Source organism: Ambystoma mexicanum, chromosome 2p (assembly GCF_040938575.1).
Source record: "Ambystoma mexicanum isolate Mex_15411 chromosome 2p, UKY_AmexF1_1, whole genome shotgun sequence".
NCBI lineage: Eukaryota > Metazoa > Chordata > Amphibia > Caudata > Ambystomatidae > Ambystoma > Ambystoma mexicanum.
This window is the reverse complement of record NC_090923.1, coordinates 1,293,278,789-1,293,291,158: the sequence shown is the minus strand read 5'-3', so window position 1 is coordinate 1,293,291,158 and position 12,370 is coordinate 1,293,278,789. Positions and strand designations below refer to the sequence as shown.

The following is a 12,370-nucleotide window of genomic DNA, read 5'->3' as shown; positions in this document are numbered from 1 at the left end:
TTCCCATCCCGGCACACCGCCTCCTAAGGAAAAGGGAAAAGAACAGAAAAAAGGCATTAGCAAGCATTCTGCAAATCTTCGCTTATTTTTAAATACTGTACGAGCTTCAAACGCTTACCTGAATCCCAGCCGCTCTGGGGGAACTCTGTCTCTGGAACTTCTCATCCATCTGCAAGAGGGAAAAGACACTCCAGGTTAGCATGGAAATATCTAGAGGCGCTGCATACCGCGCTTACCCACCGCATTTGTTCTTCATAATCGGCATCCAGGCTGAAAACGTTGCGGCACCTAAAAGACACAGAAAAAGAACTCAGTTCAATGAAAATACGAAAGGGGTGCATCGCGCTCTCACTCACCTTCAGCGCTACTCATCTCAGCAGCACGCCGCCATCCCCGGACGCCGGCCATTATCTAAGGAAGGAAAGGAACGAAGTTAGAGAACTGTTCAAAAGACTCATTATACTTACCTGTCGGACTCTTGCCAGTGAAGTAACTAGGCAGCAACCTGCCCGCATCAATCAACGCGCCCCTGCGCTGAAAGCAGGACGGAGAGCACACTATCCAAGAAAACAAGGCCCAGTCTCCAGTCAAATAGCCTCCAGGGAAGGGTTCGAGGTCATAAGAGGTCAGAACAGGCTGAGTGATGTCCCCGTGGATACCAGGTGAGCGTTACATCATCATCACAATTCTTTAAACTCTGATAACGTGTCCTAAAATGTTCTTCCCACACAAAACCACTTATCAGTTGGGCTTGCATAGAACTCTGTTGGTCAAATGATTTTAATAGATACCAAAAGCATGAGTTATCATTAGTTTGAAGGGTATGGAGGATTGACTCAGCATTGTTCTGGTACCTTATGTGCCAATACCTTTTTACCCAGTTGGTGTATGCTTGTCTCCATTATCTAACCATACAAATATTGACCTGTGCATGCTTCTTAAGACTACGTATCTTAGCTCTCAATTCTCTTTTTGGTTTTGGTGCTTTGGTGGCATAGGCCACCTAATCGCTAAAACATTGATACTGTAAATGTTAGAAAAAAGGAGAAAGGGGCTTTTAGGAGCAGTGTATGGCATTGGCATGGCAACTTTCAGCATGTGGTGATGAAATGGCCAAAGCATCATCTGGGCCTTAACTGTCTTGCTCATGTCTGCCGACCTGCTGCTTTTGCCGGGGAGCCGTGCATGCTGCAAAATAAGAGCAAAATGACTGCATCAAGGTATATGGCGGTTATAATTTTCATTTGTATGCACCAATTCATTTTTCACTTAAACTCCTGGGACTATGTTTAAAGTCTGCCGCAGAGTGATCTATTTTCTGCTCTATGCCAGCACTGCTACAGTGCGCATAAGTCCCCCTTCCCCACCCCGCTTCCTGGTGCGCCTGGCCATCTCCTCTCTTCCCGCCCCTTCCCATCACAGCATTCAGAAGACAGCCAGTTCAACCATCAAAGGGAAAAACGCGCTGCATTGACACCGCTGTAAACGATGGTCCGAGTGGCTGATGCGGTACGTCGCCCTTCGGCACAGCAAGAGACAGCAAGTCTGCCACTTGACAGCCTGTACACATTAGGCTAGGCCCACCCTGACATGGCCTTGCAAGGAGGGACAGTGCGGGAGGGAGCAGTAAAGCAACGTCCTGGAGACTGCACCAAGCCTTTTTCAATGGCGCGCCTACTTTGTAAATGTCCGACAGTGGTCCAAATATAGATTTAATATTTGGCGGCACAAGAGAGAGAGCTCTTGTGTGGTTTAACTTATTTCTCACCACTGGCTCTCCTCACTCCCTGCTCCCTTTCTCCTACCTTCTGTGGGGCCTGTAATAACGGTCCCTGGCTCTTTTGCAGTCTACAGACCTCGGGGCTGCTACCCCTGTGCCTGTAATTATAGGCTAATAGTTTGGATGTTTTTACGATGTGTCCCTGTTCAAGCGGCACCCCTTCTTCCAAGAAAACCCTCGCCCCGGCAAAGGGGTGGGAACAGGCACATTGCCAGTGGATGTCTCGTAGAGCCCTTTGTCACAAAACTAAAACCACACAGAGGAAAAGGTCTCGCCATTTGGTGCATGCAGCCGTGTTCTCCCTTGGGTCTGGCGCCGCATATTTAAAGTCTTGGGCGGTCTTTGTGCAACCTAGTGAATTCTGGGATTTATATTCTTGGTATGTGGCCATCAGCTGCAGGGCCAGACTGTGCTTACGGGTGATTGTGTTGTGCTGCTGGCTGCGGGAAAATGGGGTGTCTCAGGGGGTGTCCTGAGGGCATCAACCTTACCATTATGCCTGTTTTAGTACCAAGGCTAGTGAAAACCCCATCTGCTGCAATCACGGTGTCTAGGCGATTAACATCAGAGAGAGAGGAGGTGGGGTGGTTGTTGTTCAGTGAGGGGGCTCATAGTTTTCTGTTTATTACTGGGAGTGGTTGGAGGTAATTTCCTACGATCTCCATGCCGAGTTATGGCGGGGTAGTTCAATCGAATAGTAAATTAGTAAAGGTGGCTGATTGGGCCGTTGATACTATGCAAAGTGCATTGAAGTAGTACCTTTTCCACCCACTACAAGTTGTCATACGTCTTGAAAAACATTTCCAAAACCCAAAGCCGTTCTTTGCATTTTGCCCAAATGCATTATGGTATGTTGTCAAGAGAACCCTTTAGGCTCAATAGAAGCAAATAGCCCCCTGGAGTATGCCCCTCCCACCGTAGCGTAGTGTGAGGGGTCGGAAACGCAAGACAGACAAGTAGATAGAGTTTTCTCACAAGAAGCCATTTTTATTGAATAATAAAAGGTGAGATGAACGCCTATCTTTCCTAACAAGGATTTCCCTACCTAACAAACTAAGGCTAAAGGAAAATGATGTAATGTCCAAAAGTATCTGTCCCTCACACTAATATGCATGCAACAAAAGATACAGGTAATGTCTGGCAATGTGAACATTACACAATAACCCATAAACTCAAAACACAATATCATCATCATCGTAACTTTATTCAATTTAAGAGACATAAACGTTTGCACAACAACATCAATTATACATTTCAAGACTAATCCAATTTACAGACAAATGTGCAGGGAGACAACCTATAGCAATGAAATCTTGACATCCAGTATAGGTTCATGGCAGTATAGGTGCTTCTCAAACTGGATCGGACGTCGAGAGGCATCAAAAACTATAACCAGGTAGGGTGCCTACTGAACTTTCCCCTAAAGGGACAGCATTTGCTCCAGTCAAAACAAAGTCCTGCATCACTGGGCTCCAAGGATACGCATTCAGAATAATTTCAGTTTTTACCTGGGGATTGCATAACATGTTAATATTTAGTAAATCCCTAGCCAGTCTGGGGACGCAGAGTTTGAGCTCAACAGTATCTGAATCAAAGACGACTTCCTTTGTTTTAGTGATCCTGGCACAATCAACGATTTATTCCGTAGTTATAAATCGAAATCCTCTCACATGATTCAACCAATGTAGGTACCTGTTAAGGAGTCCTGATTTCATTCAGGCCTTTTTGCAGATGGTTTGGGAACTCCATGTATATAAATTGTCCGGGATGCAAAGAACCTATTAGAGGTAAGAGGGGGGTTTGGCAAATCGTGGCCCACCACATAATCTTTTTGGGTAGCACATTTAGAGTAGGGGGTCTAGCTATTTGCATACTAAAGGTCTGCCTGGTTGGGGGCGTGGAGTGATAATACAGGGTCTCTCTGGGAATGGGGCCAACAGGTTTCAAGTTATAAGGTGGCCCTTTGACATTTTTATCATCAGCAATGTCAGGTCTTATCACATTGGGACCCTGGTTGGGCTGTGGGAGATTGCTGCCAAACTCCACCAATCCTCAAATCATTTATCTTGGTCAAGCCCCCATTCTCTCCCTTCTGGTTGATTAGAGGTCTCCCACTTCCTCTCTCTTTCTAACAACTTCAAGTAGGGACATTAGCGTGTTTTTAATCAAGCTGTATTCCAACATGACATTAGCGCAACTACTATGGCACTCCCTAAGCCCCTGGCCATCCTCCCCTTTTTGTTCACGGGTTGCAGATACTATTTCCCCGGGATCAGTTGCTAGATTAAGTGGGTTTGCTAGTGGAGCAGTGACAGTTACCCCTAGTGTACATGTCAGATTCTCACCGGACTTATTTCCCTCATTTAATGCTGAATGAGCGGTGGGGTGGTTAGTGGTCACGTCGGTGATGGTCATGTTAATGGGCAGTTGTTTACCCCCGCCCCCCTCATTTGTTCTCAGAATATTAGGTCGGGGCAAAACACAGTGGCCCTCCAGCCAACCTACCTTGAGAGGTGCGGGGAGTGACTGCAATGATTTTGGTCTGCGTTGTTCAGGAAGTCCTGATACAAAAGTTGGGAATGGGGCTACCGGGCATGAGACACTTGAAGTCCCCTCCAGGTGTCGATGTGACAATGTGGCCTATGGGGGCTAGCTAGCTATCGCTCCCCCTCCCCCCTCTGCCTTTCCAAGCCCCAAACAACTATAGTGGGAGAGGGTAGATGGCAGAGGTCCCTGCAAGCATAACAGTGGCAGTGTTAGTGGTAGTGATATTTGCCGCCTCTCCAAGTGTAAAATTAACAGCGGCGCTGAGTGCACCCAGAAACTGTGGAATCACCCCAATAAATTGACCTCACCAAAGGTATTGGCAGTATAGCTGGAATCAGATTTAGGTTTGGTTTAGTCCTTTTAAGGGTCAGTATTTTCCATTTTGATCCCGGTACAAGCCTGAGTCCCAAGCCGAACCCAGTGCTGTTTACAGGAGCCTAACACAGGTGTTTCATCTGTTTCCTGAGCGGATTTCGGTTTGAATGTGCCGGGCATGATTATTGGCTAAGTTCAGACTATGGTTCACCCTTCTACTCAAAAGGCTTAGGCAGCACCGATAAAGTTGATGGAGTCAATGAGCGGCGCGTAAGGTTTCACACTAGCCTCTCAGCTTTGGAATCGTAGGAGTAGAAGTAAACGTCAAATTCAGTCATTTGGGGCAAATCGTAAACTGAAACGATCCAGTAGTTCCCCTTTATTACACTTCGATACCTGGCTTTTCTAGCTTGCTAGTCTTCGCTGATCCCACGGAGGAAGCATGACGAAACGAAGCAGGACGAAAGAACAGGAGGCCAGGAGAAGATGTCATCCCTCGTTACCAGTGCAGAAAGTAAACTTTGGGCGAAGCTGGAGAACACACCACCGCAGGCTCGCAAAACACCCCCTGCGGGATGCCAACACCCTGCGCCATTGATGGGGAAACCAGGGAGGATTTAATGAGAATCCAGCAAGTGGGAGAGACCAGCAGGGCTGTCAGCGGCAACTATCCAGGGACTCTCCAGAACGGTAAGCAGGGACTCCAGCACCCTGCACCCTTGACCTCCCGCGGGCTTTCCCCTCGCGGGCAAGCCGGGGAGGATTTAATGAGAATACAGCAGGTGGGATGGGCCAGCAGGGCCGCTGGCGGCAAGTCTCCAGGGACACTCCTTGACCTGCCGCAGGCAAACCATAAAATAAGGTCCTTGTGATCCTGATTGGATCAATACAGGATGTGTCAAACCCAAAGTTCAATTTCATTAGCCAAGTAAAATGCACAGTTCCAAAATGTTCTTTGTCGTAGGTGCGCCTAGTTAATTTCCATGTACTCTTAGCATTCACGTTTAATTGTTCTTGAATTCCTGTGATCACATGACAATCCAATTAGCAACAGGAGATAGGGCTCTGTAGATGTATCTCCTCTTACCTGCCAGCCCCATCAACTTGCACACTTGCACATCCCCACTATCCCCCCATACAACTACAGAGCTTGCTTCCCATATATTTCAAGGTTGGCGATAGCAACCAAATAGATAAGCTTGCATTTGCATCGGAAGAGCAGTTCTTGGGTGGCTTATTGTGTTGGCGTTGTTTGACGAATCCGCTCAGAACTTTGCAAAAACAAATGTAGAACCAACTCTGAATTACTTGTCAAAGTTTGGGGCCATTTCATCAAAGGTGGGACGAAGTTGTAGGGAGGGGTCCAACATTTTTTAAAATCTGTATATACTTTAATGGCAACAAACATTGCTTGCGGCTACAGCCCAAACCAGTGGCCGGATTTGCACCAAACATGTGCAAGGAGCTTCGGTCAAGTCCCGAAAGCATTCTTTTGCAAATTTGGTGTTAATCTATGCTGTGTTTTATTTTCATTCTTCATTTTTCATATTTTCATTTTCTATCTGAGGCCCCAAAAATGTTTCTATGAACAAAATCCTAGGCATGCCCTGTATAAATCAGCTCTATCATGACACAATTCAGTTGCTTGAACAAAAACATTTAAAAGTCGTCACAGGCTTGGTGGGTCTTGTGTAATGAACAAATACATATTTGAGTATATTAATTGCGTCAATTAATGGACTACGTCAAAAGGTTACTATGGTACGGTCTTCAAGTAAAATATAAACATTTCAAACATTAACATTAATTGGCAACTAATTATTAAACCAAACATTAAATATGTGTTACACCGTAGAACGTAGTAAAACAAAGTTTTAAACACACGTTTAAAATGTAAAGGAGCAAATCGTTTTGGCAGTTGCTGACAGTGACACACAAGACAATCAGTTCCAGGCATTGGGGTTAAGTAAAGGGCATAGAAAACAGACTTGAATAAAATGACTTTAATAAAAAGTCTCCATCATATAGAGGAGTGGGATATTTGTGAAAATTCAATTATAAAAAAAGAAATACACCTAAAACAATATATTCTTTAGGTGGATGCATAGTTCAAATCTACTGAAAAGTTTGCATTGCTGCAAACAAGGGATTCCTTTTAAAACTGTAAACACATCACAGAAAGTGTGTGGTGAAAGGTATCGACTGAGAACTGGCATAATTAATTGAAAAACTGTAAATTAGTTACAAATGCTCCTCGGTTTATCATTGCAACACGTGCTTGTTGACAATGAACAGTTCACAGTCTACAGGCAGCAGCAGAGAGTAAAAGTTAAATAACACAATAAGGCATTGTTGTCAAATAAAATTGAGACCACATACAACAAATGATTCCATTTATCAGTTCACCAGACATGGTCCTCCGAGCTCCGCCTTGCTCAGCAACAGAGCAGTCAGTTCTTGGGGCTATGCCGGTGTGACTGTGTGAATGTGTCAGCCTTGCTCAGCAACCGAGCAGTCAGTTCTTGGGGCTATGCCGGTGTGACTGTGTGAATGTGTCAGCCTTGCTCAGCAACCGAGCAGTCATTTCTTGGGGCTATGCCGGTGTGACTGTGTGAATGTGTCAGCAGCAACCGAGCGGTCAGTTCTTGGGGCTATGCCGGTGTGACTGTGTGAATGTGTCAGCCTTGCTCAGCAACCGAGCGGTCAGTTCTTGGGGCTATTCTGGTGTGACTGTGTGAAAGTGCCAGTGAAGTCGAATTCTGATAGGCCTATCCCGATAATCCCTTCTCTAGGAGCATAGCTGCGGTGACACTGAGTGTCAGGCCCTCAATGAAGGAGAAATACAGTCACAACTGCAAAGTTACAATGCTAGACGCACCTGCTCGGGTAGATCCCCAGGAGTCTGTAGGCTGAATGTGCTGCGGCGAGCACAGGATGCTAGAGAGATGTATTGACATATAACCCTGCAGTGCCATGAGCTGGGTGAGCAGGGCCACTGGGGCTGGGGCCACAATGCAGCTGCATAAGCTGCAACTGTGGTAGTTAGGGCACCAGGGGAGCAGCAGGGAGCATGCAACACCACCTGTGGCTTCAGGAATAGGGTTTTCTTTTAGGACATAGTAGCAGAATATTCTAATAGCGTTTGTGAACACGCCTTTTAGGCGTAGGCATTTGACGTTTGCCTTTATACAATACCTCCGCCTTTAACCTAGGACCTCTAATTTTGCTACAGGGCAATTATCCCACAATAAAACTGATTGGAACACTCCCTGAATCTTCGTTCATTAATCGTCCCTGACACTATCCGGATCCTCCTCTTTCATTTGTAGATTTTGGCAAACTGTGACATGACGCGGATCCTCTTTTCTTAATAAAGCACTCTCTTTTTGAACGACCCTCTCCTAACATATTTTCTAACTCTACAGTGGAGCAGACAGAGGTTGAAGGAAGAAGCACAGACAGTCAGTGCTTAATTTGTAAGTGCCAGGGCCCACATATTTTCTAGCACTCCTGTGACACTGCAGGTGGGCAGTCCCCCACCACTGCTGCCACCACCCACGCTGCTCCCCACAGTGATGACATATTCGGTGGTACACTACACCTCGCACCTGCTCATTGTGGTTGATAGACGCACTAACTATCACCACTTCATAATTAAAGTGAGTGTGAGACAATAAGTGCCAGGGCTGGGCCCTGGCAAACACCTGCACAAATGTAGTAATGCAGAGAGCTGTGATGCTGCAGTCACCATTGCTTGTAGTTCTAGAATCTCAAGAATTGCTCTTACCAGGCACTTCTGTACTCTGTCAACAATTGCTTTTTTCTTCTTTGCATTAAAAATCACAGAGTCCATCTCGATTTTCTGAAGACTGACCAGGAACTGCACGCAAGGTAGTGGTGATACAGACTGAAGGAACCCAAGCCTGTTGAAATATTAAAGACAAGCATTTCCTCAGAGATACATTTCACAGCTGGGAGATAACCAAAGCCATCAGCAAGTCTAACCTAAACAGTAGTTGATGACAGCGGAAACCCACTTGCTTGTAGTAGCAATAAAATCCCAGAGCAGATTAGCATCAATCACACACTTGTTTTCTACACCTAAAAAAGTGCAAGCTAAAAACTATCTTTTGTGATACATTTTAGTTGTTTTTGAACGAAGCAAGCTGCAGGGCCTGAGTCATCGCCCGCTAAAGTATGCAAATGTCGACACCTTTCAGCCTTGATAGTCACTATGTTCTGCAACTGCAGCTGTACATATGATGAGCAGGAAATTTGCCGTAGCTGCTGTCTGTCATGCCTCGCAAGTTTCTGCTGTAGACATTAATAGCATTTTACCAATAGTCACCATCCCCATCTTGCGCCCCTTCTCAACCAAACTGCTCGCCCAATTACTGGGCATGAAATATGGTACTGGCTGCTGTATTGAATCTGATGATGTAATCACTCCTTTCCCAGGGGAAGCCTCTCCTCATCTGGCATGGGGATGGCAGTTGGTACCTAATCCTGACCCTGGGGGCTGCCATGCAAGGGAGGATCACATGGTGGGAGGCGACCCTCATGGGGGGGGGTGTTCACATCAACTAACGAGACATGGATCCCCCTTTCCCTTAATGGGATGTCCCATCCATTTCTAATGCCTTAATGGCCTACTTGTCGTAAACCCCTTCTACAGACCACAAGACCTACTGATGTCACTCTACAATATCCTGTAAATAGAATGGCAAGAACTGCTTTTCAATTCCATGTATGCAAAGCCTTTCAAGATACTGGGACAAAGAGGAGGAAGGGAGTTATGAGGATCACTAGAGCGCCGAAGCCCAAACCATGCTCTAGATGCTGGAAAGAGTGGCGCTATGGCAGGAGCTTTAAATCCCGAACAGCTGAGGAAACCGAGAGAGAAGCTGACAGGAGCAAGCCGCTCCTGTGGCAGAAGGAAACTGCTCAACGAGAGCCCAGCTACCGGCATGACCTGCATAGGAGAGAGGAGCACATCGAATGCTGCGCAACACGGAAGGTCTGCTGGTACCACTTGTCGGGTCCTCGTCATGATGAATACTTCCAATGAGGCTCGGGCATTCCTTCATGGTTCTACCGTGTCTGGCAGAAAGTGAAAGTGAAATAAAGGAGTTAAATGTATGACCCCTGGCTCTATATCCGTCATTTTGGTGCTGCTGCGCTTTGGGGGCATAAAGGGAAATATTTAAGCTGCCTTGTACACAAAGACAAGAGAACTGGCAACGAGGATGGGATTTTTACTTCCCCTCGCATAGAGAAAAGAAAGAAGGGAGAATATACAGTGGCTAGTGAAAATCTGTGAGTCCGGTAACAAAGTGCACAACTGAGGGTGCCTGATTGCAGCAAAATGTCAGCGAGTGAGGAAAGAGACAGTCATGGCGAACAAGTGATGCATCTGATGAAGAAGGGCCCAGTGCAGCTGCATTTCGCCGACCAGGCCCTTTTGACATGGGTGATCAACAAACCCAGGGACAGAGCTGGGAAAGATGGCTATGAAGATTTGAGAATAACATGGCTGCCTATGATGAAAAGGCTCCAGACAAGTTTGCCAGGAGATTCTTTATCAATCTGGTTGGTGACAGCATTGAAGACCTCATCCCCACATTCCCGCCTGAAGAAGTCAAAACGTATGAAGGACTCAAGGAGGCGCTATGCACAGACTTTGATCCTCAGCGCAACATAGACCATGAAAGGCACACTTTCAACACAACCTGTCAAATGCCTGGTGAGTCCATGGATACCTTTGTGACTCGATTGCGCAAGCTCGTGGCTCATCGTGACTTTCATAACTTCTCAAATGATGAGGCCATCAGGTTAAGGATTATTGGAGGGTGCTTATCGTCCACCGTTTCCCCTCACCACCATTCTACAAATGGCGCAGACGAAAGCGAGAGCAGACTCACAATCCACGCAGTTGGAAACCAGCAAGGGACCAGTGAAAGAGCAAGCGCATTTCATCAGTCAAGGAGGCAGAAGCAACAACAGTGGCAAGGCCCCACAGGGAAAGATTTGGCACTGGCAGAAAGTGCTACAGGTGTGGCCTGCCCCTTCCCCATGAGGAAGGCACCCAATGCCCTGCTTTTGGACATAAATGCACCAACTGCGGGATGGAAAATCATATGGCGAACAGGGCACAAGGAGGCGTTCCAAGCGGGACTCAACCAGAGCACAACTCATATGCTCAAGGACTCAGGAGAGACACCTACGTGAGAAGAGACATAGTCAGCCATGTTCGTCAGATCACCGGACAGTCAACGTTGCCATGGGGAGCTTGAAGAAAGTACTGTAACAAAATGAGCTGAGCACCGATGTCACTAAATAAAGCAATGTGTAGCATGTTCCAGGGATACCGAAACTCCCCACATGGAACATCATGAAACTGCCGCTCAGAGATGGTGTTCCATGGAATGGTGAAGACGAGACTGCCTCACCGAGAAGAATTCTGAGAGACGGACCTTGCAAAGTTACTGGTGGAGGATGCAGCCAGGAAACTTGGGAACAAGGTCCTCATGTGTCAAAAACAAGAAAGGAAATCAGAGTCAAGATTTGATCCTGGTCATCTAGTCATCACGCTTCTGTATGTATCCATGATTGCTGTTGCTCTTAATGGCCCTTGCTGTAAACATGCATGCTGCCTCTGTATCTGTTCCTAGGTGTAGCTATATGTGGTGTCTCTGCACCTGTTTCTGAGTGAAGCTAGGCATGCTTCATTTCTTGCTGTTTTGTCATTTAGCCTAATATGAGGCCTATCTCGTTCCATGTTTTTCCAGTTGGCTGTGGTGTCTCCATGCCTGCGCCTGGAGGAAGTTATGCATGATGCTTCCCTGCCTGCTTGTGGTTGTATATGTGCATGCTTTATTGCTATTGATATATTATTTCTAACGCGCTCGTACACAAGTGTTTCAGAGCGCGACAAGGCAAGGGAGGGGAACAGAAGAGAACAAAACAGCGATCTTACTAGGCCCAGTGACATTGAGAACGCGCAAGTGCATCGGAGAGGGGGAGGGGGAAAGTGCATGGAAGGGGGGAGAAGTGGAAAGTGCGAAGCAGAGTAGAAACAGATAAATAACAATAAATCAATAATAAAGGCAACAAATAGTGGTAGTGCAGCCAGCAATTTGCAAGTGCTAGGTTTAAGGCAGCAGACAGGGTAGGTCTGATAAGTGCAGGAAGAAAAAGGGGGGGCTGTATGGGTACAGATACAGACCCCAGTGCAAGGGGTGGCCCGGGGGCAGTAAAAGGGTGGCAGGGTGAGCAGGTACCTGGGTCCGGAGGACAGAGGGTGGCCAGGTGCACGGTGCCAAGAGAGAAGGGGAGAGGGGGAGCGAAGGCAGAAGAAAAGAGGAAGGTCTTGAGGTGCTTCCGGAACTGGAGATGGTTCTCCTCAAGTTTTAGAGTGGCAGGGAGGCTGTTCCAGAGGGAGGCCCCAGCCGAAGACAGAGATCTACCCCCAGCTCGTTTCTTTGAAAAATGACTGACCCTGAGGGAATTGGAGGTAGAGGAGTGAAGAGCTCGAGAGGGGAGGTATTTGCGGAGGGATAGCTGAAGGTATTTTGGACCCAGGCCCCAGAAAGCCGTGTGGGCAATGCAGAGGGTTTTGAATTTAATCCTTGCAACCACTGGGAGCCTTTGCAGAGATTTCAGAGCTGGAGAGATACGATCCCAGGGCTTGAGGCCAAGGACAAGTCTGTTCTGGATTAGTTGCAGAGG

The 12,370-nt window shown here is 46.9% G+C and overlaps 1 protein-coding gene across 1 annotated transcript in view; it reads right to left on the bottom strand.

Annotated features, from left to right (window-relative positions):
- LOC138567884 (otoancorin-like) overlaps positions 1–12,370 on the bottom strand; it is a 701,441-nt gene that overhangs the window by 490,765 nt on the left and 198,306 nt on the right. The window contains exon 13 of the mRNA XM_069646381.1: positions 8,430–8,565. Coding sequence (XP_069502482.1) covers positions 8,430–8,565 — 136 coding nt within the window. The remainder of the gene's footprint in view (positions 1–8,429; positions 8,566–12,370) is intronic.